The sequence below is a fragment of the Diadema setosum genome, chromosome 6 (assembly GCF_964275005.1).
Source record: "Diadema setosum chromosome 6, eeDiaSeto1, whole genome shotgun sequence".
Classification (NCBI taxonomy): Eukaryota; Metazoa; Echinodermata; class Echinoidea; order Diadematoida; family Diadematidae; genus Diadema; species Diadema setosum.
The window spans coordinates 9,253,253-9,278,774 of record NC_092690.1 but is presented as its reverse complement, the minus strand read 5'-3'; the positions used below and the strand labels follow the sequence as shown (position 1 = coordinate 9,278,774).

General features: G+C 40.9%; 1 protein-coding gene across 1 annotated transcript in view; it reads right to left on the bottom strand.

Annotated features, from left to right (window-relative positions):
* The window catches only part of LOC140229499 (uncharacterized), a 123,531-nt gene that overhangs the window by 8,426 nt on the left and 89,583 nt on the right, over positions 1–25,522 (bottom strand). Inside the window, 13 exon segments of the mRNA XM_072309749.1 lie at positions 5,980–7,363; positions 7,980–8,062; positions 8,938–9,016; positions 9,403–9,473; positions 10,447–10,535; positions 11,148–11,373; positions 12,612–12,773; positions 13,959–14,213; positions 15,196–15,313; positions 15,914–16,066; positions 17,266–17,492; positions 18,105–18,274; positions 19,268–19,348. Of these exon segments, the coding sequence (XP_072165850.1) occupies positions 5,980–7,363; positions 7,980–8,062; positions 8,938–9,016; positions 9,403–9,473; positions 10,447–10,535; positions 11,148–11,373; positions 12,612–12,773; positions 13,959–14,213; positions 15,196–15,313; positions 15,914–16,066; positions 17,266–17,492; positions 18,105–18,274; positions 19,268–19,348 (3,098 nt within the window).

The window sequence follows — 25,522 nt, the reverse complement described above, 5'->3', positions numbered from 1 at the left end:
TAAATACATTTAGATTTGCATTTCTGTTTTTTAGACGTACAGCGTGGCATGGGTGGTTTAAACTCGTGAGTGGCGGCCATTTTTCAGCTACACCCACTCTTGGAAGACACGTTTAGCTCTGGCAAGTAGACCACCTGTGAGTTGGGTAAAATAACAGACGCACACCCACACACACACAACACACACAAAGAACAATGCACAAAGAGGATAAAATCATATAATACAACAGCAAACATTTAGAAAATTGTTAAAACCAAAATATGCAACAATTAAGGGGTGGGGGCACAGTTAGATATGAATATGTGAGATTAGCTCAACAATGATCAAGAAGGCACAGCTGCAGCATAACAGTAAAAAACGCATTGTGATTAAAGAGAATGACACTTCACAACATCGAAATTAGCCCATGAATTCATTTAGGTATGCATGGTGAAGCACTTAGAACTCTCAAAAACCTCAAGGTCATGGCAGTAATTCATTGTGAATGTAGCCCTTAAATTTGCAGCATTAATCAAAAGCGGGAGATGATTTTAGCTTTAAATCTGCATAAATGCAAAATTGATATGTTTCATATTTCTGGCACTTCTATTGTAAAGGTAAGCAAGATGAATAATCATATCCAATTCCAAGAGTTCTGCATGGCCTGTATGAATTTCTTAGGATCTGAAATTGTGCATGATACTCTTCTTCAAAATGAAGGAATTACGTAAACTCATTAAATCATTGCCTACAGGAATGCACAGAGCCCTGCAAAAGTCTATGTGGATTTTAAACTTTGGTTGGGGAATGGACTAAATAAATTTTACCAGAATTGTGAATCTGAAGGACAAAATGCCTCTCTACATGGCAAATTTCAAAAAGTATTGTGTATCATCAAGTCTTACAATGTATAGGTTGTGTGTCCCTATTACAATATCTCACAAATCTTTGCTTGGTTGAAGAAACATCTTGTATGAGATCTGAAGATAATACACCTCAGGATTTTTAAATAAGGAATGAAAAACTAACCCCACATCACTTTAAAATACAATCCCCTTTTGTACCGAGAATAATGATTTTTTCTTTTAATTTTTTTTAATGAATAGATTCACTGGCAATCTTATAGCATTTATTCCCTCTCCATTGTAAAGAAGTTTCCAGTCTTTTCAATCTGAGAAGAGGTCTGAATGAGTTACCTCTGCAATATACCAGCTCATGAAAGGAATCCAATTTTCATGGTTACAAAAGGGACGCACAAACTTTAAACCAAATGATGTGACGGAATGTATAATGTGGTCCCTTGGAACAGAATTTGAACAACAACAACAACAATAACACGAGCAAAAAAAAAAGAAAAAAAAGAAAGAAATGAAAACCCCCTGTAAGAAACAAAATTGACAAAATCGTGCCCAGTATTGGAAACTAGACTCTATCCCACTATCGCTGCTCCCTCTGAGCTCCCATACCACCACCTTGCAACAGAAAATGGATGTCCTTTTGAATGGCAAGACAGGGTTCAAGAGAATCAATTGTACTTCATTGCAGTGCAGTTATGTTAGCAATAAGACTCATTACACAGCAGTATAATTGTAATTTGTTGACCCAGGGCACCACCCTTACCTGGTGTTTCTTTGGTTGGAAAGCTTTCCTCCCCCACCCCTTTTGAGCATACAACAGATCTAGCAGGGTACCCCAAAGTGTCAACATGCATGTGTGTGTGTATTTGTGACCATGCATCACAAAACCAACAAAAAGTCCCACCCCTTGATTTTACGTGAGGACTCAAAAATGGGGAAATGGGTCAACCAAGTCAACCTTGAGTATTTCATATTTTCTGAAAGAGCTTTCTTTCTTCAACATTATTCTTTAGTTTGGAATCATAACATGAATGGGACAGTGTGTTTTCAGCAGTTTTTCTACAACCCTTTTTTTTTTTGGGGGGGGGGGAGAGTAGAATGATTAGGTATGACTTTTTTTTTTTTTTTATAATAGAGGCCCCTTTACATTTCTTGAAATCCTTTGCACACTCTTCACTTTCAAGTCTAAGAGCTTGAAACTTTAGAAAGGATAACGCTACTGCTTTAAAAGTTGGCATTAATCATGGACAGAATGTGTTATTAGAATACGATCAAGTTCAGCTTAATCTAATAGTCCCTTTATTGTTGTTGCTGGGGTGGTTTACATCCTGTGTTTTGTCCCTTTCATTGCACAGCTAGCCCGGCTGGGTAAAGATTAAGCGCTTGAATGGACCCTGTACTTCAGAGCCTCTTTTCTCAGTTCACACTTTTTCAGAGTGTGTGCGTTCTTTCCAGTATTTAGATAGGTTAGGGGAGTCTGTTTGAATTGAGTTATACATCATTTTAAAGCTTAGAGTCTGCTCTTTCAGAATCTGCCCTTAATCAAAAAAAATCCATGTCTGGAAACTTTTTGTTGGTTTTGTGATTCAGCGCCACATTTGTTCTCCAGATCAGGTAACAATTTGTGTGCTTTGAGTGCAGACTAGCACAGAAAACCCCATAGCACACTGTTGACTGTCCAAGGTCCCTTGGCTCAGAGAGGGATATTAACACATGTTTCCCATGTGACCTAGGGGTCCAATCAAATTCTTGTACAGAAAAATTAAACTTCTTTTATACCCCCTTTCAAAGGTCATACAGTATTTTCAGTCACATACCATTGCTTCATTTGTCTTAAATGAGCAATCACCTGATTTTGTGTGTGTGTGTGTGTGTGTGTGTGCATGTGTGTGCAGACTTTATGAATTTAATAAAGGGACTATACAGTACTGGTTGAAGTGAGGATTCAGCTTGTAACGTTTTGCCAGATATTTAGAAACCACTCGATGAAATGTTAAGAGCATACAATTCCAAGGGGAATCAAGTTTATTTGATGAAAATTGGTTTTGAAATGACTGAGATATCCAAAAAAAGGTAAAACAAAGCGATCCTCAAAAAAGTTGTGGCCTGTCAATTGTACAAGGATAACTTTTTTTGTGTGGATATCTCTGTCATTCCAAGACGAACTTTCATCAAATAAATGTTGAATCCTTCTTGGAATCACATGCTCTTTCATATATCAAAGGAGATTTCTCATTAACTCACCAAGAAAATGTCATAAATCCGACGCTAAGTCTCAACCAAAACTATACCCTCCCTTTAAGTGGTGGCATGGGGAGGGGGCTGCTGATAATCATTGCCCTTTAAACTAAAAAGCAAACACAAACACGGATATAAATATGTAGGACATGATATCCTAACAACATTTTTATTCTCCATCTAAAGAAAACAAAATCTCTTCCCTTCTTATAATCCATGTATCTTGCCATGTTCTAGTCTCGATTTGCCTAATTACATGTCTGTGGTCCCCTTAAAACATACGGGATAAAAAGTGTGTTGTTTGCACCTATGGCAAGAAAAATAAATCCACTTGATTTGTGGCAAGCAGCAGGTGTGATTTTTTGTGCATAGCCTGTATACAAATATGAGCTTGCATACAACACTATATACATGTAGATGATGACTGGCGGGGAAGGGAACATACCGAATGTTTCACCCGAAGGGTTTGAAATGCTATTTCGGGAGGCTATAAGTCCCTCGACTTCGTCTCGGGACTTATAACCTCCCTCAATAGCATTTCAAACCCTGAGGGTCGAACGTTTGGTATGTTCCCGACAACAAAAGTCATCATCTGTTATATTATATGGGTTAGTCAAATACCATCATTATCAATTGATTTCATGCTCTGAAAGTGGTGCATCAAACTGTACATCACCTTACATTATTGATATGAGCATGGTACGCTTAGCGTAAAGGTCCAGCACGCGCACAACGCACTCGATCGCGCTAGCTCGCGCAGAGCCAAATTCACTGTGTGCGCGGCTATTTGTTACGTGAAAATGTTTTCCCATGGGAGAACATAACGAGAATGTTCGCCCATGGGCGTACATAACGAATGTACCTCCATCACGTGACTGTGTTTAGCCAATCACTAACCGGTATTTGACCAACCCATTTAATATAAATAAATATTGCTGGATAATGTTGCTTATATGTGCCTTCAGTGATCTATTGCCTTTTATTCACACTTCTTTATACTGCCTGGTTACAAAAACTTAAGCATTTGAGTGATAAAGCAACTTTCTGCCCGTTTATGGTGCAACTAAATACGGAAATATTGCTCTTTGTTACATATTGTATATGACATTAGCGCACTCATAATCATAGTTAATATATAAACATATACATATAATACATGTATGCATGAATATACTTTAATGAAATCAGGGACAGCAGTGAAGCTGTGCTTTTACCTTTCCATTGTGGAGTAACAACTTTGTACATTTTGAAATGGTTCTTTAGCATACCAATCACCAACATATATACAAATTTGTCAATCATTTCCTCTAATGAATTATATAAAAACAAGTTGAAGGTATTTGATTTTATATCGTGAATATATGTGCATATGATTGGTAGCACGGCTGCAATGGATAAAACCTCATAGAGTGATTATAGTGCTTCAGTAAGCTTGCGTATTGCTGTTGAGTTCTTTTATATGTGCAAATAAGCATGAATATTGAACATATGAACAGAAGATACAGATACAGAATATTGTATTCCAAAATATACATCACCCACTGGACTTACAACCCATCCAGTGAAGCCAGTGGAAAAGCCTACTGAAATGAGATCGCCATATTATGGAGGGGCCATTTCTGCTTGTTTGTTCTTGCAATAGTACAAGACTCTTTCTATCAACTGTGTCTGCATATCTCATAATTTTTGAAGACTTTCAAAACTTTTGTAAAGTTCTTGTCTGCAATCACAGAAAGTACTTTAAAATTTCACTTTTCCCAGGAAAAAAAAAAGTCAAAATCTATCATAGCCACTCTTTAATTTCATGTTTTAAAGAACTTTACAACAGTTTAATTGTGTTTCATGATGCAACAAAACAATGCAGATAACGTCTATTCTAAAATGCATTCATGACTGAGTGACATTTATTTACTTATTTTAACTGCTCAAGAGGAATGAATATAATATTCATGTTCAATTTTTGCTTGTCCATACAATTTAATATAAATGAGATCTTGTGTAGTTAACCATGAAAGCGTATCTAAAAAGATTTCTCGAAATGTCACCAAATCACAACTTTGATTTCCAATAATACACTAGACAGAAAATCTGTGAAAAGGAAACACTGACCACTGGTGTTCTTTATACATAACTAAATTCTTGGACTTAATGGCAAGACAGACCATTAGGCTTTAATCTACTTACAAAACATAGACTTAAAATTTAGAAGAGTTATTTAGTGTCTACCTTATGTTACTTTTTTATCATTTTTTTTTTTCAACTTAAAGGCCATTAAATCAGTTCTTTTGAAGGTAGATACTAAATCTCAATACAGTTTGCAGTCATAATCATTTGGAACCTTCAAATACTCAAATGCATTCAGACTCAAAACAATGTTGCTGCCACCAGTGAAATAGTGGTATTAAGCTTGTTTTGATGGAAAGCATGATTCATTTGCCTCTTACCTGATATTCAACCCAACGAGGATAATACATATATTTGAGTTGCAGCGTGTAACTGCGACCTATTCCTCTGCAAAACCTCGGAGGTTACAGTTCAGGAAACTCTTTCTGCCAAGATCTTTTGTGAAACTATTCCCCCTATCTATGGGTGGACTTCTTGCCATGTGCTTTAGTGAGGGATGCCACTGGATTAGGAGCAAGTGGCCCTGCATCCATGATAGTCGTTTTAGTACAGGCAGATGAGCGATGATCTGTTCCGACATTCCTTCATGCGTGAATGCAAAAATGAGGAGCACAAGTGGCATAGCATGCAAAACCAAAGACAAGTTCACTGGATTAAAGTGGGAAGGAAAAATCCCATCCCTTACGGGAGCTGCAGCTCAAGCCCTGGAAAGGATCAGGCTACTTGAGTCCGCTAGAGATGTGACAGGTACTTGGCTGAAGCTGAAGTTTCCTTGACTTACCTTGTGTCTTTGTTCCCTCGACAGGCTTCTCTCCATCAGTGTCGTCTTGTTCGTCCGTCGTGGAGCCGACGGGAACATCCGAGGAGGCGGAGTCCAGTGAGATGATGCTCGCCGGCCGGCTGTCCCCCTTGGGGACTTCTAGTTTAGTTTGTCCCAGCACGTCCGTTGGGATCGTCTCCACTTTGCCCACACTCGGTATGGTCTCAGGCTTCTCGCCCTCAGGTCCCAGGTCGCGCTTCTCGTCGGACCTTTCAACGTTCGAGATCAGGTCTCCAGAGTTCATGATGCTGTCGACGACCTCGATGTGACACGGGCTGGGGGGTCCCTGCCACTCTGTCGTGGGGAGGTCGGGCTCTGTGGCGACGGGGTCAGAGTCTGCTTCCTCTCGGGGAGTGTCCCCTAAAGACTCCACCTGTGCTGCACTGGAGTCTGCATCACCGTGCCCTAAAAGCGAAGGTTCCTCTGTGCTCTCCACAGTCGTAACATCGGCATTTAGATCCTGGGTCTCTGCAACATCAAGGGTCCTCTCCACCATGGGAGTCTCATCAACACCGGTTCCAACGTTGCTGTTCTCATCGACCAGTGGTACCGGTTCGCTCATCTCTCTCGGAAGCAATGCTTGCCTATCGGCATCACGGATATCCTCGACTCCTCCAAAGGCACTCGGCGTTACATCCGGATTGTCACTGTCACCATGGTAACCAGCATCCTCCAGCGAATCGTCCGCTCTCACTTCCTGCCTCTCGCTCTCAACGGGTCCTCCCATTTCCGTGGCGACCTGCCCCTCGCCCTCGGGGTCACGGTGCTCTATATCTTTGGTACATGTTTCAGAATTTTCCTGAGTCCTTTCCTGCTCCTGGCTTCCACTGGATTCCATTGCAGCAGCCCTCGGTCCCTGCAGCTGCTCGTGGACAGCGGACCTCAGCTCCGACAGCTGCTCGTTGACGACTTGACACGCAACGGCCGCTCCCACCTCCGGCTGCACCTCTGGCTGGACCATCATGGGAATTTCCACATCGTGGTCATCAAAACTCTTGCCCTCTACATCCTGCACGACTGTGTGCTCCTCAGCCTCCGACGATTCCATCGTCTTGGAGTCCTCCGACTCTGTGGCGCTCGAGTCGCCAGAGTACGACTGCCGATTCTGCTGCTTGTCCGACAGATCTTCCCCATCCTCCAGGATGTCTGGGATGGAGTCAGCGGATGCCCGCATGGGCGGCCCCCGGTCTTCGGAGATCTGGAGGTTGTTGAGTTCATGCTGCGTTACAGTTAGCTCCGATTTGAGCTGCTCCTGCTCACTGTACATCTTCTCCTGAACGAGACGGAGGGCCTCGTTCTCCTGCTGCAGTCGGCTCTCTTCTATCTCCTTCTCCTGCTGCTGCCCCTGGATTGGAGAAAATTTGCATGGTGATCAAAAAACCTTGTGATAAGTTCTTGAGGTGTACCTTAGCTACGAAGCCATGTAATTCCTTCTCTTAGGCATTTGAGGAATGTCAGTTGTGTGGTATATGATGAACAAAAGACATTGGAATGCGCCTTCCCCTAGACTGAGCATAACTTGCATGTTTCCATGTTACGATATGATTTTAAAAAGTCATTGCAGGCCACCTCAGTTATGTTGAGGGTATCGTGAATCAATATAAGTTAACGTGCATTTGCATTGCACAGGTTCCTTTAAAGAGCTCCTGAATTCTCCCTATTGCCTGACAGTGACAGGCCCACCAAAATGTACATCGCCCAAAGTCAAAGAGGATCCGAATCCTCAAGTTCTCCCCCCTGCAATTATTTCATCCTCTTTCCTCTTGCGCAGCGCTGCTGACACTTATGCCACAAAGTCACAGTAGCTCAACAAAGCAAAGAGGGAGATACTCTTGTGTTACATGTGCCTCAATATGCCAAAATTAGTCTCAAAACCATGAAGGGCTTTTACATTTTCTTGTCAAGACACAAACAGATATAAAAAGTTTGAAGGGAGATTTGGGCTTCTTCCGCAGACTTACCGACATTACTGTAAGCTGTTTGTCGAGGGCCTGCATGGCCTCTACCAGAACCTTGTTTTCTGAAGACTCACCAACTGCATCATCTGGATTACGAGAATGTAACGCAAAAAGAAAGAGAGATAGTTAGATAGATAGAAAGAGAAAGATAGACAGATAGATTGATAGATGGATAGATAGAGATAGATAGATTGATAGATAGAAAGAGAGAGATAGAAAGATAGGAAAGAGTTAAATAAATACAAAGGGAGAGAGATAAATGGGGATATAGAACCAGACAGAAAGTTAGAGAAAGATATATAGATACAAAGGGAGAGATAGAGATATATAGACAGATACGAAAAGGTTTCAAAAGGTAGATAAATACAACTGTGTATAGAGAGAAGCAGAGATATTATGAAGTAACAAGAAATGAAAAACCACACTTCATGACCTCAATTATTTTACAACACAATCTGCTAACACGTACCATATGACATAATATATATATATTTTCTCTCTTTGCAAATCTTGGTGCATCCACTGATATGTGTGCGCAAAGTGAAGAACATGGCCAAATATTGCCTTCCATTACATAAATGCAATAAATACCGTCTCCAAGGCAACAGATCCCGATTGCCGATCGAACCACTTGCAAAATTCCTAATGTATGTATCACCCATAACACTTTGACCAAACAACACTTTGATCCAAATCCATAACACTTTGACCAAATCTGGTCTGTTCTGTTTTCCACGTTCTCCGCGCATCCAGTGAGATTCTGTCAGTTTCTTCACCATGATCTTTGAACTCTGATGTTTGGTCCATCTTTTTTTTTTTCTATGATCTATTCTCAACTTTCCCCAATGCATCCAGTGGAGCTCTGTAAATGACATCACCACGACCTTTGAACTCTGACCTCTCTGCATAGTTGGTCGTTCATGGACACGGGTAGGCGTGGCAGGGAGGAAGACCAACTTACCTAGTACTGGTCTAATTCTGCTGGTGAGTACCATCAGGGATCGAACTTGTTCTAAGAGGCTGGCACTTTCATTTGGCAACTTGAAAGACAAGAAGAGACAAGGAAAGAAGACACTTTGTTTATACCTTTAAGTCTTGTCATGTTATGGTTGAGTTTAGTCATCACTGATTTGTCACAAGGGAGTTAGATTGTCTCTGATTTATCACATATCTTATTTGTGCAAGTGAATGAATAAAACACACCGAAACTGACACTGAAACTTTATATCAACTGACAAGTGGCTATTAAATCTGACCAGGTAACATCATTGGTCATCACAGATTCTTCCAACTTTTCACAATGAAATTACAAAAAAAGAAGAAGAAGAAAACCACTACTTTTGGTAAACATTCTGATGCACAGCACGTGTGTTGTTGTTGTTTTTTGATGACAGCCGGGTCACATGACCCACATCTGTTCGTTTACCTGCTTTAATGTCTCCTCCAGTGTGGTTCGGATGTCTCCCGTGGGCTCCGGCTCGGAAGGTGCTTGGTTCACTGCAGTAAAAAGAGACAACGGCACTCCCGTGTCAGACATCATTATTTCAACACTCCTTCCCCATAATACTAACACGTACACTGTACAGTATGTCCCCTCCCTCCCCCCCATTACAATCAGATTTTCGCATTGATAACTTTCGATACGATTAAACTGTCTGAATGCTACAAAGTATTTCAGGGTCTTGAAATACAACATCTTAGCTATATTTTGCAGAAAACCTCATTTGATTTGGTTAAGTGGTCAGAGAGAAATGTGGATTGTTGTAAAGGCATGTCATGAGTCTGATTCTTCCAAGCTTAGCACTTGGATGCTCTTGGAACTGAACATTCATGTGTGAATGCAATAGACAGAACTTGGAGGGAAGGGATTCCTGACATGCTGTACAAAAATCATAATTTCTCTTTGACCACTGAAGCAAATCGGATGGGCTTTTCTGTTGGATGTGGGTAATAAGTTATACTATAGTTTCATACCCTGAAATCGTATTCGGATGGATCCACTATTTTTAAAGTTATTGTTGCGGAGGGTCATGTTGTAATTTTTTGGGGGGACATACGGTATGCTGCCCTCCTTGCAATGCTTGAATCTATGGACCAGGTCAATATTTATATCATATTGGATGGCTATGAATGGGAATTAAGGCCATCCAATATAATTATTATCATCTATACAATCAAGCAGAGCAAGCATAAACTGCACAAAAATACCGGGATCCTACTCGTCTTTGAAATTGACTTGGCAGTCACATCCCAGCGCTGAAAAGGGGAAGCCCCTAAAACTGCGCACTAGTATGCCACAAGCAAAGATGTCTGTGCGCTTGTGAAATGTAACAAAATGACGCGCACTGGTAGAAAGCGTTTGCGCATTCAGCAAGCGCTCGCGCAACAGACGAGACAGAATTGAATACGGTGTGATCTTGAACGGCAAGTAACAACGCCCTGCCCCTCCTTGTAAAAATCGCCGCCTTACCTAGTACAGGGCTGGGCTGGGGGGACACAACAACTGGCTGCGGGGCTACTTCCACCGTTGGAGGTTCGATGATGTCGGGTTTGTCATCGCTAAGAGAGGACAGAAATCAAAAGTTGCAGAACAAAGGTGTGGAATAAAATGGGAATTTCTAGGACCCTATATGTGGAATATAAAGCAACTAATCAACTTTTAGTTTCAGGCAATGAGACAAACTATCACTTCCTCGGCGATCTGAATGTGTACGCTATCTTTCCTCAGCTGCGCTTTGGAAAGATAGCTCCATCCAGATCGCCTCGGAAGTGATAGTTTGTCCTATCACCTTTACCAACGTTGATTTTTTACTTACTATAGTAGATTATAGTACAACTTGCATATTTCCATGATATTAATGTGACTAACAGAAGACATGGCGAGGGAACATGCAAGTTATGCTGAGTCGAGGGGAAGGTGCATTCCAATGTCTTTTGTTAAACATATCAGTACTTAAGCAATGATTGACAGATGAGGTCTCAGGAGGAATATTGGTTTGGAAGGATTTTTGGAGGGCGTTCCCAAGTAATCTGAAGAAAAGTAGAAGAAAAAATCGTTTAAAATATATGGAATGTTCTGGATATTTCTTTCACCGCAAAAGTGATGTTGAGGGTATCATAAATCAACATGCATTTGGATTTCAGGGGCCCTTTAGTTGGCTTCACACTCACATCTTCATGTCTTCTTCATTGAGCGGGTGGAGTCCCTGGGGGATCCTCTGGCTGAGGGTGGTGCGGGCGTTGCGCCGCACCCCCTTGGGCTGCTTGCGTTCCAACTCCTGGGTGTGGTGGATAACCTCCATCCAGGCCGAGCGGTCCTGGACTGACCCCGTGACCAGCTCGTAGATCTGGGGCCCCGCCGCCGAGGATGTGCTGACTAGGAAGAATGCTTTCTTGTCTGCAGGGAGGAAGGTAGTGATAGTAGCGATGGTGGGGGTGATGGCAATGCATGACTGTTTTATATTTTTCTTATTCTATTACAGTTATGCATTATGAGGCCCCCATCCATTTCAAGCTTAATCGCTTACGATGGTGGTCTCCTGCATTCAATTATCTCTCTCATTTACTGAAAAATACTGTCTATTTTATTTCATGTTTTTGTGTATGTATACTGCTCAATGCAATCACTTAGGGCCTATGTGTATCTATTTGTGTACTGTTATCGATTTATTTCACTGCACTTGCTATCTCTTGTCTTTGTACTTTTGAAATTTGTACTCAATTTGTATCTGATTGAATGCAGAAATAAATCAAATCAAATCAAATCAAAGTATACTGAACATACACATATAATATGGCTGCTGAAAAGCACTATGGTACAAGTGTAGGTATCATGGTTAACGAGGTAGAGGGGGATAGGCAAAAGGGCAGGGGGGAGGAAGGAAGGGAGGAGGAGAAGGAGGGAAGAAATGAGAGCATGGAGGGAGGGGTGAGGGTAAGGGAAGGGGAGGGGTAAGGAATGAGTTAGGGTTATAAATGGGTGAATGGGGGAACAAGGGAGGGGTGGGGAGAATGGTAGGAGGGGAGAGAAGGATAAAGAAATGATGGGAGGGGAATAGATAGGGTGAAGGGACAAGGGAAACAGGTGGTATAGAGGGGGACAAGATACAAGGGGAGACATTTGATGGGGGAAGGATTAGAGCTGGCTGGGGATAAGGGTAGGCAGTGGAGAATTGTAGAGAGGTGTGGTAGAGAATTATAGTACAGAGGTGTGGTCGGGCTAAGTTCATGAGAATGGGGGAAAGGAGTTGAGGGTAGAGAATATGGAGTGATGGTAGATTAAAGAGTAAGAGGAATAATGGGGTGAGATGGGAAGATGAGGAGGAGTAAAAGAAGGAGGAAGAGGAGGAGCACATGGATGACAGCAAAGGGGAAGAGGAAAGGGGTACACAAGATGATGGTAGGGTAGAAGAGGGTATGGGGAATGAGAGGAAGGAACAGGGGGCGTGTCAGGGTAGTATAGGGGACGGAAAAAGGGCGTGTCAGGGTGATAAGGGGGAGAGGGAAAGACAGCAAGCGGGGTCCTGAGATGATAGCAGAGGGAGTAATGAAAGGGGTAGGGGATGAGGATGAAGAAAGAGAGATAGCAGATGGGGCGGGGCTTATAGGGGAGATGGCTGGGTCAACCACACTCACTCGTGGCCACCGTCCGGCAGAGCACGGTGCTGAGCTTGATGATGGGGCTGTGGGTCTTCACCTCCTCCCGCATCTGGTTGGTGGAGTGGAGCTTGAGGACCAGCTTCTCATCCTGCTTCTGTAGCAAGACGATGATGTCCTCCAGGAGAAGCACTTGTACATCTGGTGGAAAGGATGCACAGAGGGAGAAGACCAAAATAACATCCACAAGTAAGTGTTCATTGTCATCTGAAAGACATCGTCTTTAAAGGCATAATTTACCATTTGCAGATGAAACAAACACTCAGCATTAGTGCTTTCAATAGTTCTAAAATGTGAGCTAGGGATAGAAACAACCACTGTAAAAGTCTGAATTGGTAAAATCAATGTGAAGTATTGTTAAATATACAAAATATGAACAACAGTTATAATAAAAATGTTTCCAGACTAAACCGTCTACAGTTATGATTTATTGAGAAAAATACAGATATAGATACAGATATTTTAGGCTTTATCGCGAAAATATGATATGATTGGATGCTTTGTGATACAACAGACTTACACATATGCATTAAATGTCCTATCTTGAAACTTTTTAAAATCACTGTTCCCAAGGTAAACAGGACCTTTCAGCCAGGGCTCCACACTAACCCATTTTTTTTCTACTGGTCAGACCAGTCCCTGTCGGACCAGTAGGTACCCAGTTTTTTTCCTATTTTTAGTAGTCTGAAGCTAGAATTTACAAGTCAAAAAAAAAGGGGGGGGGGGAAACAACACAAGACTTGTAAGCTTGTGGTTTCTCTTACCCTGTAATACACAGTTTTGCTGAGCGTGAGACCGCAAGAAGTTTGAGCTTTGAGACTGTCATGATTAGCTGCTATCAGTAAGCTCTCATCAGCTGTCACCAACTCCAACATGTGGTTCTAGCATACATACACTGTACATGCATGGCCTCAAGACAGTTGTCTCCATTCAGATACTTCTCACATGGGTCTAGGGCACTTTGGTACCCCCTGGCCAATTACCCTAGACCCTTTCCCTGACCCTAACCCTTATCCTCATTCTGAACCTAATCCTAACCCTAACCCGAACTCTAACCCCAAACCTAACCCTTATCCAAATCTTTACTCTAACCTTATCACTAACCAGTATTTAGCTGGGGCGTAATTGCCCTGATACGTTCTCACATATCAAAAGCCTAAAGGATTCCACGTATGAAAGAGATGAAAGAGGTAACAAAGCATAATATAAAAAATAGAAACATAGTAAGTTATAAACACAGAGACACAAACAATAACAAAGACCAAATGAGCTACATCTTTTCATTTCTCTCTCTCTCCCCCTTTTCTCTGTCCACCCTCCACTGACCGATGCTCTTGTTCCGGTTGACCTTCCAGGACAGCTGGCCGTCATGGATCAGCCGGCGGGTCAGGAGGTCAAAGTTCTTGTAGTCCGCCACCAGCGGGTTCGTCGACTTCTCCACGGGGGTCTTGTCCATGCGCCGGTTGTACTCCTGCAGCCTGTGCATGTTCTCGCTCTCCTTCACCGCCTCGTTCACCGCCGACAAGATGTCCTTGCTCTTCTGGAGCGCCTTCGACAGCTGCTCGTGTTCCGAGCTCTTCACTGTGGCGAGGCGGGGGCACGACGCGAAGAGGGCAAAGGATATGATAATGAAAATGCAAGGATGATGAAAAGTGAAACGTAGCTAACAATACTGATAAATGTAATAACAATAGCTAACATTGAAATGACAATCTCACCAACATCAATACCATCATCATAACGATGAAAAGAACAGATTGACAAAGATGGTGGTGATGACGATAATTATAGCAAGGTTAAGGTAAATGGAAAACAGTTTTCATGCACCTGTAGAAACTGTTAATTTTTTTTCTGTAAAATGTTCACATTTGCATAAGAGAACATATCCGATCGTGGTTCCTATGTAATGTCTTATAATTGATTATCGATGATGGACACATCGGACCATAGCAGTATCCGTCAATTTTCTGCATGAGAGTCAGTCTCATAGCTGGATGAGAACACTGCAAACGATTGTGACATTGAACCGAGAAGGATGCAAAGAGCACCCACAGAGAACTTGCGAGTTACATTCATCTCAACAGGCAAACTACAATGTAGTTCCCTAATCAGAAAGGCATTCGCAGTTTCTACTTCCCGGGACATGAAGAGATCTCAAAATTTTCATCGGACCTCCCCCAGAATCGTGGAAACTTGGCAGCTGTGACTTGGTCAAGGAGTTTAATGAGTACCGTATACACCAAATATTTCGCGACGTTTTTATTTCCACAAATTTTGCGAGTCAGGTGCTATTCATGAATTCAAAGACACGCGAAAATATTGATTCTGATCCCGATATAAATGTGACATGCCTATATACATTTCTCTGTTCAGTACTAAACTCCACGATCGCGAATTTAACCACTCACAAAATTGTCGGGGAGTCCCAATTCAAGAAAATTTAGACTCGTTAAATACATGGCAAGTACAGTAATACCCATCAATGCAAAAAGTTTTAAGTGATTTCATTCAAGAGGGTTGAATACATTTTTCACTTCTGTAATTTTTTTTTTATTCAACTTACCTGGGGTATATTTGAGGAGGTTTTCTATGAGTAGAGGGTACTTGGTCAATCTTTGGTAACCGGTGGCAATAATGCCTGGCAGTGGTAGCCGTCTACACAGTGGGTTTGCTTCCGCTTCCTGTGAAACAAACAAACAAACAAAATCATGTTTCACATCTTTGCCATTTTTCCCGGGAGAACTCAACTCCAAAGAGAAAATACATTTGAAACAGGAAAGTAAAAAAACAAACCCAAAACAAAAAGCAATCAACTAGCCAAAAAGCACAGATCAACAATCACTGACAGGCAACTTATCACTCAGCTGCAATGAAAAAAACCCGAAAAACTTGACACAAGCATTCATTAATTTCAACACAGATCAACAAATATTCTAAGCTTATAATTGCAGGAAATCTTTTAAGAAATTCATGACACTAGGGATGACAGTAGATCATCTTCTGAAATGGCCGCTCATAAGCTATGAATCGTGCATTCTGGTTCGCACTTGATAAAAAATCGTCACTTATTTGTGATAAAAAGAGATTGACCCAAAATGCGATTTTTAGTTGGTGGTTGGAAATCCACGGATTTGGGGTTCTCTATTTGAGTTTTCATACGAGGCATGAGAAAAAGCTTGTCAGGATATGACGACGAACGTGAGGAAGCCCCCCCCCCCCCCAAGGAGTGGTCTCGCCTCTCATGCCTGAGACGTGGGGGACACTCGGTCGTACGGACTCACGTCTATGAACTTGGATAGCGATCCTTCCTTCTTGTCCTTCTCCTTCTCCTTTTCCTTCTTCATGAACTTCTTGAGGTGCTCCATCGCGATGCTCTGGTTCTGACAAAACGTGGAACACACCCGTTTCATCGTCTCTCCGGCCTCGCCGTCAAACTGCACAAGGAGACAACGAAATTGAAAAAACAGACACATACGGTAGTGTTACTAATACCATTTGACCATCTCTTTGGGGTAGAAGCACAGCTGCCAAACACTCTGCAAAGTTTCAGTTCTCTTTCAAGGGGATTACTTGTGCACTACACATGTTTTAACTGATCGCAATTATGATTCCCAAAATCAAATCAGCAGCTACGTTCATTTGAATAATTTTTCAAGGAATTGAAGGTGAATGAGGCATGAAGAAAAGAAACGAGGCTTTTATATTTCTGTTGTCACAACATGAATGCATACAAGTCCTTAATTCTTTATGAAGACTTCACATGTCTGAAGAGAGGACATGGACACACGATTTACCATGCATGGGACTGAGGGGACAGTTTTTGCAGTTCATTTAGGGATCTACTTTCTCTGAAAAAAAAAAAAACAAACAACGAACTTTTACCAAATTCACAATTCAATATGAACTTCATGTCAAGAATGTATGTTTTGAGTCATTTGGCATGACTTCAACAGCAAAATACAAGTAAAACACAAATCATCTTCCTTTAAGCAAGTTCCATCGATGTATTCCTCCAGTAGACAGGGTGTGAGGTAAAACTCTGCATTGATTCATCAAACTTCAAAACTGGTCAGTTCCATTTAATGCTACAGTTCCGATACATGACAGCACAATCTGCGCAAGCTGAGTGTCACAGAGAAAAGCGACCCAAACTGCACACACACACACACACAGGCACACATACATAAAAGCATGACTAAGATTAATGGAGAGAGCATTTCTTTTGAGTGTAGTAGTTTCACTGCTCGTGCTCTGGGTGTTTGTAGAGGGAAATATAAATTTGTCATCAAACTTTAGACCCATACTGCAGCATGTTACTAGGGTACGTGAGACTCCTGGAAAGATGGATGCTGGTTGCCGTGGCAACATTGGATGATTATATGTGGGTGGGTGGAGGTGGACTGATTGCCTCACCCTGCGGAGGAGGAATTAGCTGACTTCCTCGAAATGGGAGGGATGCAGTTGCCATGGCAACACTGGATGATTATGTGGGGGAGGGGGAAGGGAAACTGATACCTACCCTGCTGAGGAGAATTTGGCTGACTTCCTCAAAACAAGAGGGATGCAGTTGCCATGGCAACATTGGATGATTATGTGGGTGAGAGGGGATGGGGTAACAGAGACTGATTCTCACCCTGTTGAGGAGGATTTTGCTGACTTCCTGGATGACCTGAGACGTCCGACGCTCCTTCTTCATGGCGTTGTTGAGCGAGCCGTGCACCTCGATCATCTCGTCAAGGTTCGGGAAGTAGAAGTTGATGGTGTCCTTTGGGAGGAAGTTGTGCTCCAGCATCGGGAGGTAGAAGACACGCTTGAGGACCTTCAGGCTGCGCACATGCGTCCTCTCCGTGTGGAACAACTCTGGGTGGGGGAGGGGAAGGGGGAAGCAGGGGAGGAGGGAGAGAGAGAGTGGTCAGTAATGGCGATCATCATGCAGAGTTTGTCTTACCTGAATGGCTGTTCTCAAAAATAAACAAAACAAAGCAATAAATAAATGTTTCAAAGTTTCCTTTTGCATCATTCGCACAAGTCCCCCACCACCCCATGGTGGGAACAAAGTTCTCAAGCCACATCTTATTATCACCATGATTTGTATCTTTTCCCACAAAATCATGGTTTGCCTTTAAACCAAAAACAAAATGGCGTAGAATCTTGCTAAACCAAAAGCTCACAGTTTAGTGACCATACTGTAACACAGTCACATTTGCTCTTTAAACACTACTGAAAACACACAAGCAAAGCATCAGACACCCGTCTAACCACTTTTTATATGCTATTCAAAGTGTCTGTGTGATTATACTGGAGCGCACTAGTCTTACTGTGATTAAAACAAATAAACAAACAAACAAACAAACAAACAATCAGCAGTATCTCTGTGAGCAATGTGACATACACCAGTCTCGAACACCTTGATATTAACACTCAAAGCTTTAAAGAGCCCCTCTGAGCACGGCAAACGTGCACCAGTCTCACCGTTGATGACCTCTTGCCGCTTGACCTCCTTGGGCTTCATCTTCCGGACGATATCCTTGTCGATGCACTTCTGCCAGTTGGGCGTGGACGCCTCGGCCTCCATGTCGGAGTCGTCCTCGTCAATCTGTCTGGCAAGGTGCTCCAGGGAGGTCCTCGGTGAGTCTTGACTGCTTCCAGGGGAGAGATGGATAGATAGATAAATAAATAGAAAGACAGAGAGATAGATGGATAGATAGATGAACAGAAAGAAAGAAAACAAGGAGGGATAGGTGGATGGATGGATACATATTGTACCTGCCAACATTTCAAGATGAAATATCTTATTTGTGGATTGCAAAAATCTTATTTTAAAAGCAAACTGAAGTTAAAAATCTTACTTTCGGTCAAATCTTCAGAAAATACACATGAAAGGTATATCTAAATATTTTTTTAAAATCTGATTTCTCTGACAGAAAATCTGATTTTGCTATTTTTTACGTAAAAATTCTTACTGAATCTGATAAAATCTTACTAGTTGGCAAGTATGTGGATACATAGAAAAACAAGGGGAGAGATAGATGGAAAGATGTATGAATAGATATAAACACAAATACAGATGGATAGACAGATAGATGGGTATAAAGACAAAGGGATAAATGTATGGACAGATATATGGATAGATGGAGAGATATGCAGACAGATGGACAGAAAGACAGAACGAAAGATAGACAGAGGGATAGATTAGGAGATAGAAGGACATAGTGATGGATAGACGGATAAATCGAAGAGATAAATGGAGAGACAGTTGGATGTGTATACAGGAGGAATAGATCAATGGTTGCATAGACAGAGAGATGGCCAGACAGAGGATAAATAGATGAATGGATGGATAGATGAAGCAACAGATTAAACGTTACAATCTTGTTCTGTCATGATACCACAGGGAAGCCTCCCATTTTGTCTTACCACAGACTTTGGTTAAAACAGATTTTTTTGTCAATATGACACTCATCTCCTGCTATTTAAATAACAAAATATAATTCCTCCAGGGATGTGTGTTTTTGATATCACGCTGTGGAAAAGTACAATGGAAATTTCAAGATGATAAAAGAAGAAAAGAAAACATAACGAAACCTGCAAAATGAGACACCGACAATGACAGGGGAAAAGAGAGGGAAACTTACCCCGTTGAAATACTTGAAGAGGAGCTGGCTTGTGACCTCGTGAGCACGTCGGTCACCGATTGGTTATCCATATCGACATCGCTGCCATTTTGGAAGGCGGAGCAACATTTGGAGTGCAACAGGGTAATTGGGAAGGGGAAAGAAAATAATAACATCAATGATAAATTCAGATCATTTGTTTTAAGATCATAGCAACAAGACGATGGAGCCGAGAATATGCAGAACACGGTACCAGCGCATGCACGGATAACATACAAGATAATAGTGATACTTTGACATCTCTTTGATCAGAAAAATAAAGAAAAGAAAAATGAAAAAAAAAAGCAGCAAATAATACCAGAAGGCAAGTGCAAGACTTAATGAATACATGTACCCTCATCCTTCCTTTGCCACAAGAACGGTGACATTGTATCTGCTGCAGGCATTGGGTTCCGAAGTTATGGGTAAAAGGGTCTAGGAAGGAAACAGGGGAAAGACTAGGCGTGGTTACCAATGCACCTATCATTTAGAGGTGCTCTGCACTGTAGAGATCTTGTATATATATTCTCGATCCATTAAGGCCAAAATCCTCCACATTTGGCAGGTTAATAATGCCATGCAAATATCTCTAAATTCCCTCACGAGACAAGAAAACATCAGGGATAGACTCCATTGTTCTACTCAAATGGCATGAGTAATTCACTCACACAAAAGTTTCACTTTGAATATTCATTCCAAAGTAAGATCGGTCATACATTTGTATTTTTTTTTAAATCATCAATCAGCATTTTCCCACATAAAAATATTCTAACTACCAAGAAAAATATGCTAACTACCCTTCATTATTTTTCTTCCCTTCTATCTATAAAAGACAATTTATCTACTGATACTTTCTTGCTAAATCAAACAGAGATGACCGACATAAATGAACCATGCTCAGCTGCAGAAAAGTGTGTACATGTGTGTGTGTGTGTGTGTGTGTGTGTTAAGCATTGCAAAGGCCTACACAGACAAGATAATGATGGATCTAGATTTGTTATGTACACTCCTTTCTCACTGGGTTTACACAGGTGTATAGCTTTCTGCACTACTTTCGCCTACCATATAATGAATAAAGAGTGTGGAATTGAACAGAGATACGATATCCCCTCATAAGCCTGATTCACGATCAAAATTCTCCAAATCACTTTAGCAAATGCCACTTTTGATCTCTACTTAAAATTTTCATTACCATCTCCAACATGCTTGTGTATGATATCAAAGCCATTTTCGGATGTTGGTCCTTTTCAGTGTTTAGGTGCAGTATAAATCTCTTCATATTAGTTTTGCTACAGTTTGGGTCAAAGCAGAAAGATTCACTATGCTACAAGCCTATACTTCATGAATATTCAAAAGGTAAAACAAATGTTTCTAAGTCATGAATAATTCATGATTCCTCTTATTCATGACAAATGAATAATTCATGACATATGAATAATTCATGTTTGTTCTCTTCGTGTCAATGTATGACCCAGCCAATCACTGTGCAAATACTGAGGGAGATTGTCTAGACTGATTCATTTATGCCACGGGGGTGTCTCTTTTACCTAGAAAGTTGAACTGTTTCCCTTATCTATCTTGAGAGAGAGGCTTTGCCAAATTTGTAATTTGTTACTTTGCTTTTTGGAATTCACAAGAGGAAGGTTGTATTACAACGAGGAAATCTTACCAGTTTCTCCCAAGAACTTTCATTTCAACAGTAATAAATAATGTTCCCCCCCTCAAACTCCTCGCCTCTTTTCTCCCTCCTCTAATCGAAACTTGCATCAGAAATCATCCTTTTCTGAAAAATTACTTTGGCTAATCTATCTGCAAGCAACTTTGGCCAGGTTAACCCATCCAACAAGCTGAGACCCAACTGATAAGAATTGGTTGTTAAAGAATTCATATTTGAGAATATGAAATAGTACCATTATGTCAGGATTTTTAAAATTTGCCACAAGGACAAAAACAGCTAAAGAACAGCAATGACACACAGCATCAAGTGCTTGTCATATCTCTATGCAATTATAGTCTGATCATGTATAGATGTACACAACGTGATTCTGGGGGTCAACTTTCTATGATAATCTACTGATGCTGTGATACAGGTAATTATGTCAAACACACTCAGCGCTACATTTTCTGCAGAAAACCTCCTGTTTTTTAGCTGATCTGTTTGTTCTCAAAGAGCAGCAAATTACAGCAGTGAATCTAATAAAGCAGCAACAGCGGGTTAGAGGAGCAATATAGTCGGAAATCCTATTGAAAAAGAGTGAGAAAAACTTGCGGCTATATCACACCTCAGCCATTACATAGTCCCACTCATTCAAACTAGCGTGGCAATCCTACAGCTGAGAGAGTAGCTAGTAACTATGCACACATATAAACAAACTATTGTATATGCCATATATTTCATGGTGGTCATGCTGACACAAATCTGTCGAGTCGACTTATATTCTTGTAAGACCAAACAATTCACAAAAAATTGCCTCCTGTACAACAAAAGCAATTAACATTCTCTCCAAAATGGGAAGTTCTTAACCTAATAGTTAACACTCGTTTCTTATTCCATGATTCTCGATTGCGAATTTATATACCTATAAAGTTGCCTTATGAGTCTTAGTAAGCAAGAAAAATATATTCCTGAAATATATGGCATACACATAAATATATGATTGAGTATTAATAGCTTCCATGAACGGGGCAAACTAAAGAATATGGTATATGCATAGCCACAAAGGATAATTGCTGTGATTATAGAGTTAGTTGCACTTTTGTACCGTTAGTTGGTATTCGAGATAGCAGCGCTAGATAGTGTACATGTTGCGAAAAAAAAGAACCACAAAAAAAAGAGAGAAAGACAGAAATGCATAAAGAAGCCAGAGTAAAAAAAAAAAAAAAGAACAAAAAACCCCTAAAATAATAAATAAAACCTAAATAATAGTGATAATTATAACAATAATAATAATAATAATAATAATAATAATAATAATAATAATAATAATAATAATGATAATAATAATAACAATAATAATAATAATAATAATAATAATAATAATAATAATAATAATAATAATAATAATAATAATAATGATAATGATAATTAAAGCATTCACAAGACCGTCTATTCCATGTGGCCAACTGGCCTTTATCAATGATCTTATGGGGTCAGGGTGCAAAGGTCAGAGGTAAAGGTAAGAAACAGTACACTATGCCATAGTACCGTACTGGTCTGCTTCAAGATGAATGCTTTGACTGATATCCCACAACAAAACTCCCACCTTGACCTTTGACCTTCATAAAATAAATGACCCAATCTTTAGCCTATTTGAACCAAGGAATGGCAGCATAATCCTGATCTTAATTCCATCAATGAGGGCGATATATTGCAATATCAATTAAATTAAATCAAATGATAAAACTAAATTATGATTACCGGGTGAAGAGTGTCTTTGATTTCTGAGTAACGTTAGAAGTCAGTAGAAGTGTGGTGTATTGTATGAAAGAAGAGGGTAACACAAAAGCGTTGCTATTGTAATACAGGTGCTAGCAGGCTTCAGCACTAATTACTGTAGTGAGTGCAGAAACCCCCCACAAGTACGATGGTCACTTAATACCTATCATATCATGGACACTGTATAATTGTGTACGTACATGTACAGTGTGTCTATATAAAGTGTATGTCTGTGCTTGATTTAGTGGCTTGACTAGTGTTCAGTGAAGTAAATATCTATCTGTCATAGATTGTAAAATCTATATTCCTACGCCAAAGAAAAAGAAGGAAAAAAGGATCCTGACAGATCGATGCATGGGAACTTAAAGGTGACGACGGGACACGTGTAACAAGGAGTGGAATAAGTTTCAAAAATCGGAGTGTGGACTGAATAGAAAGTGGAGTATGTGAGGACGGATAGAGCAATGCTACTAATCTAGTAATACATGTATAATTTGTATATCACACACAAGTTAGAATTGATAGTGCAAATCCTAATATCCAGGTTAAGTGACCAGCGGCTATCATAATTTTGACCGGCAGTGTGCCTGCGAGGGTGACTGCTATAAAAGCAGCTCTCCGAACAACACTTCTTCACTGGCCCCATCCCTCTCCCATGCGCGCCTTCTTACCAGCAACACGGCGTACCGAGAAATGGCCGTATAATCGTTTCCGTGTGTGGTCAGTCAATGCAAACCTTTAAGGAGAACTGTATTCCCCTGCTAACATTGGTCCAAACTTTGAAAGTGTAATAACAGTTCATTTTCTTAGTCGTCAGTGTGTTACTCAAAGTTTACACCTGGGGGAAAGTGAGGCAGGAATGTACCCCACCTAGCTCCATCAAACGGTGTTTTTGATCTGCTACGTAAATTAGAACCAATCAATGATATTGGTACTTGGATGCAAAAGGAGAGATTGACATATCAGAAATACACTGTCCCCAATCTAACCCTCTCAGGATGAACTGCTTTTGCTATAGCACGCATTTCCCACAGTATTGTCCTGCTTAATTATTCTCGGGACCCGTCTTCAATGGGTTAAAGTGATATGAGGTAAGCTTCATATCATTTCTTGTTTTTGCAACCAGCTCCAGTATCCTGAACATGGAGATATCAGTCTTGCCAACATTTTGCTGGATTTGCTGGGCACACATCAGCAACAAAAAAAAAAAAAAAAGAAGAAGAAAAAAAAAAGCCAAACCAGCTAGAGTTCCTCTACAGGGAGTAGACAGACAGGTGTATCAAGCAAATTGTATCTCGTCCAGGAAATGAAGGGTCCTCGTGAGCAATGCCTGGCATGCCACGACTGTAAGGCCCTTCGGGAGCTCCGTAGGGAAGTTTTCGAGCTCGCAACTGCGGACACGATTCATCCCCGATTAAGTTGTACATGTATTTCGTTACCGCCAGCGAAGAAATCATGCATACTGAGATAGAAGAGGCTCAGGCATCACAGACCACCCCCTCAAAAAGCTGCGAAAATAGCCTCTACTGCTAGTCTACTGTAAAAAGCGTAAAGGAGAGTCCAATATCTAGAAGAAAGAATCAGGACTTGATGACAGACCCTTGAAAATTCTCCCCAATTTCATGACGTTCATTCAAGCTTCATCCTCCCGATTATATGAGGGTCAAAATTCCACTTCAATGAATACTCTAAAGGAAGGATTTTTTTTTTTGTGGCATGAAATTTTTGCGAATTGGAGCCGATGGCCTCTTTCACAGCATGAAATCTTCACAAATTTCCACTGGCATTCAATGCATATGGTGTAGACAAGAACTTTCCAGCGCATTGTAATTTCGCAAATCTCCGCTCTCGCCAAAATCTCTGATTTTACAGTATGATATCCATCAGGGAGTTTTAAAAAACTGTGATACCAACTTTAAATGTCAAAATTTGTATATGTCTCCCTCCCGCATACCCACCCCCCCCCCCCCAATAAATAAAGAGGGCAAAAATTACAGAATGGAAGGAAAGAAAACCCTCCAACCAATCATTATGGGGTGACGGAAAATACTGAACACTGAGAGGTATCTTTCCATTGTCAGAGAAAGTAATTAAAGTAAACACGACGATCCCTTTCACAAGCCAAAACGTTTGATAGTCGTGAGCTGAAATGGACAAATATTCTTTTGGTACTTTAATCATCTTCAGATATTTTTCTTTTGTTTTTTTGTGGCAACTTTTGCAGGGCTAGCCAACAAGTTCTCTATACAGTCTATGACATAACTTTTGCACACGGCACCAAGTCGGCATTCTGCTCGAGTAAAGTTAATGATTACTAGTAAAGTTTGTCAATATCGTATATAATACACACACAGTTTATATACATATATCTCTATCACCAGGACCATCACGGTTATGAAGAGTTCCTTTGCAAACACATTTTTATGCACTTTTTTACGCCAATGCTGTCACTCTTTTTGCAAGTCTGCACACAAACCTGACTCTCACTCCTCGTAAGTGCGCATCTCGAGTCACGTTTGGCCAATGGCAGGTCAGAGGTCAGAGGTCATGTCATGCTCAATTCTGGGAATACGCTTTGTCATCTCCAAGCTCATTCGTGCGCAATCACTCGGTGACTCTGAATTCGTCTGGAAATGCATTTCAGACTCGTGATTGCAAACGGTACCTTTCATAAGAGTGAAGTCCTGCTAATAGCGAGATTTTTTTTTCTTCTTTTTCTACAAAGTAGCATGCGGATTAGGGGAGTTTAGCATTGACCACTTCTCGAAAGCTGCTACAAGGTACAGAGGTATTAATGTGCC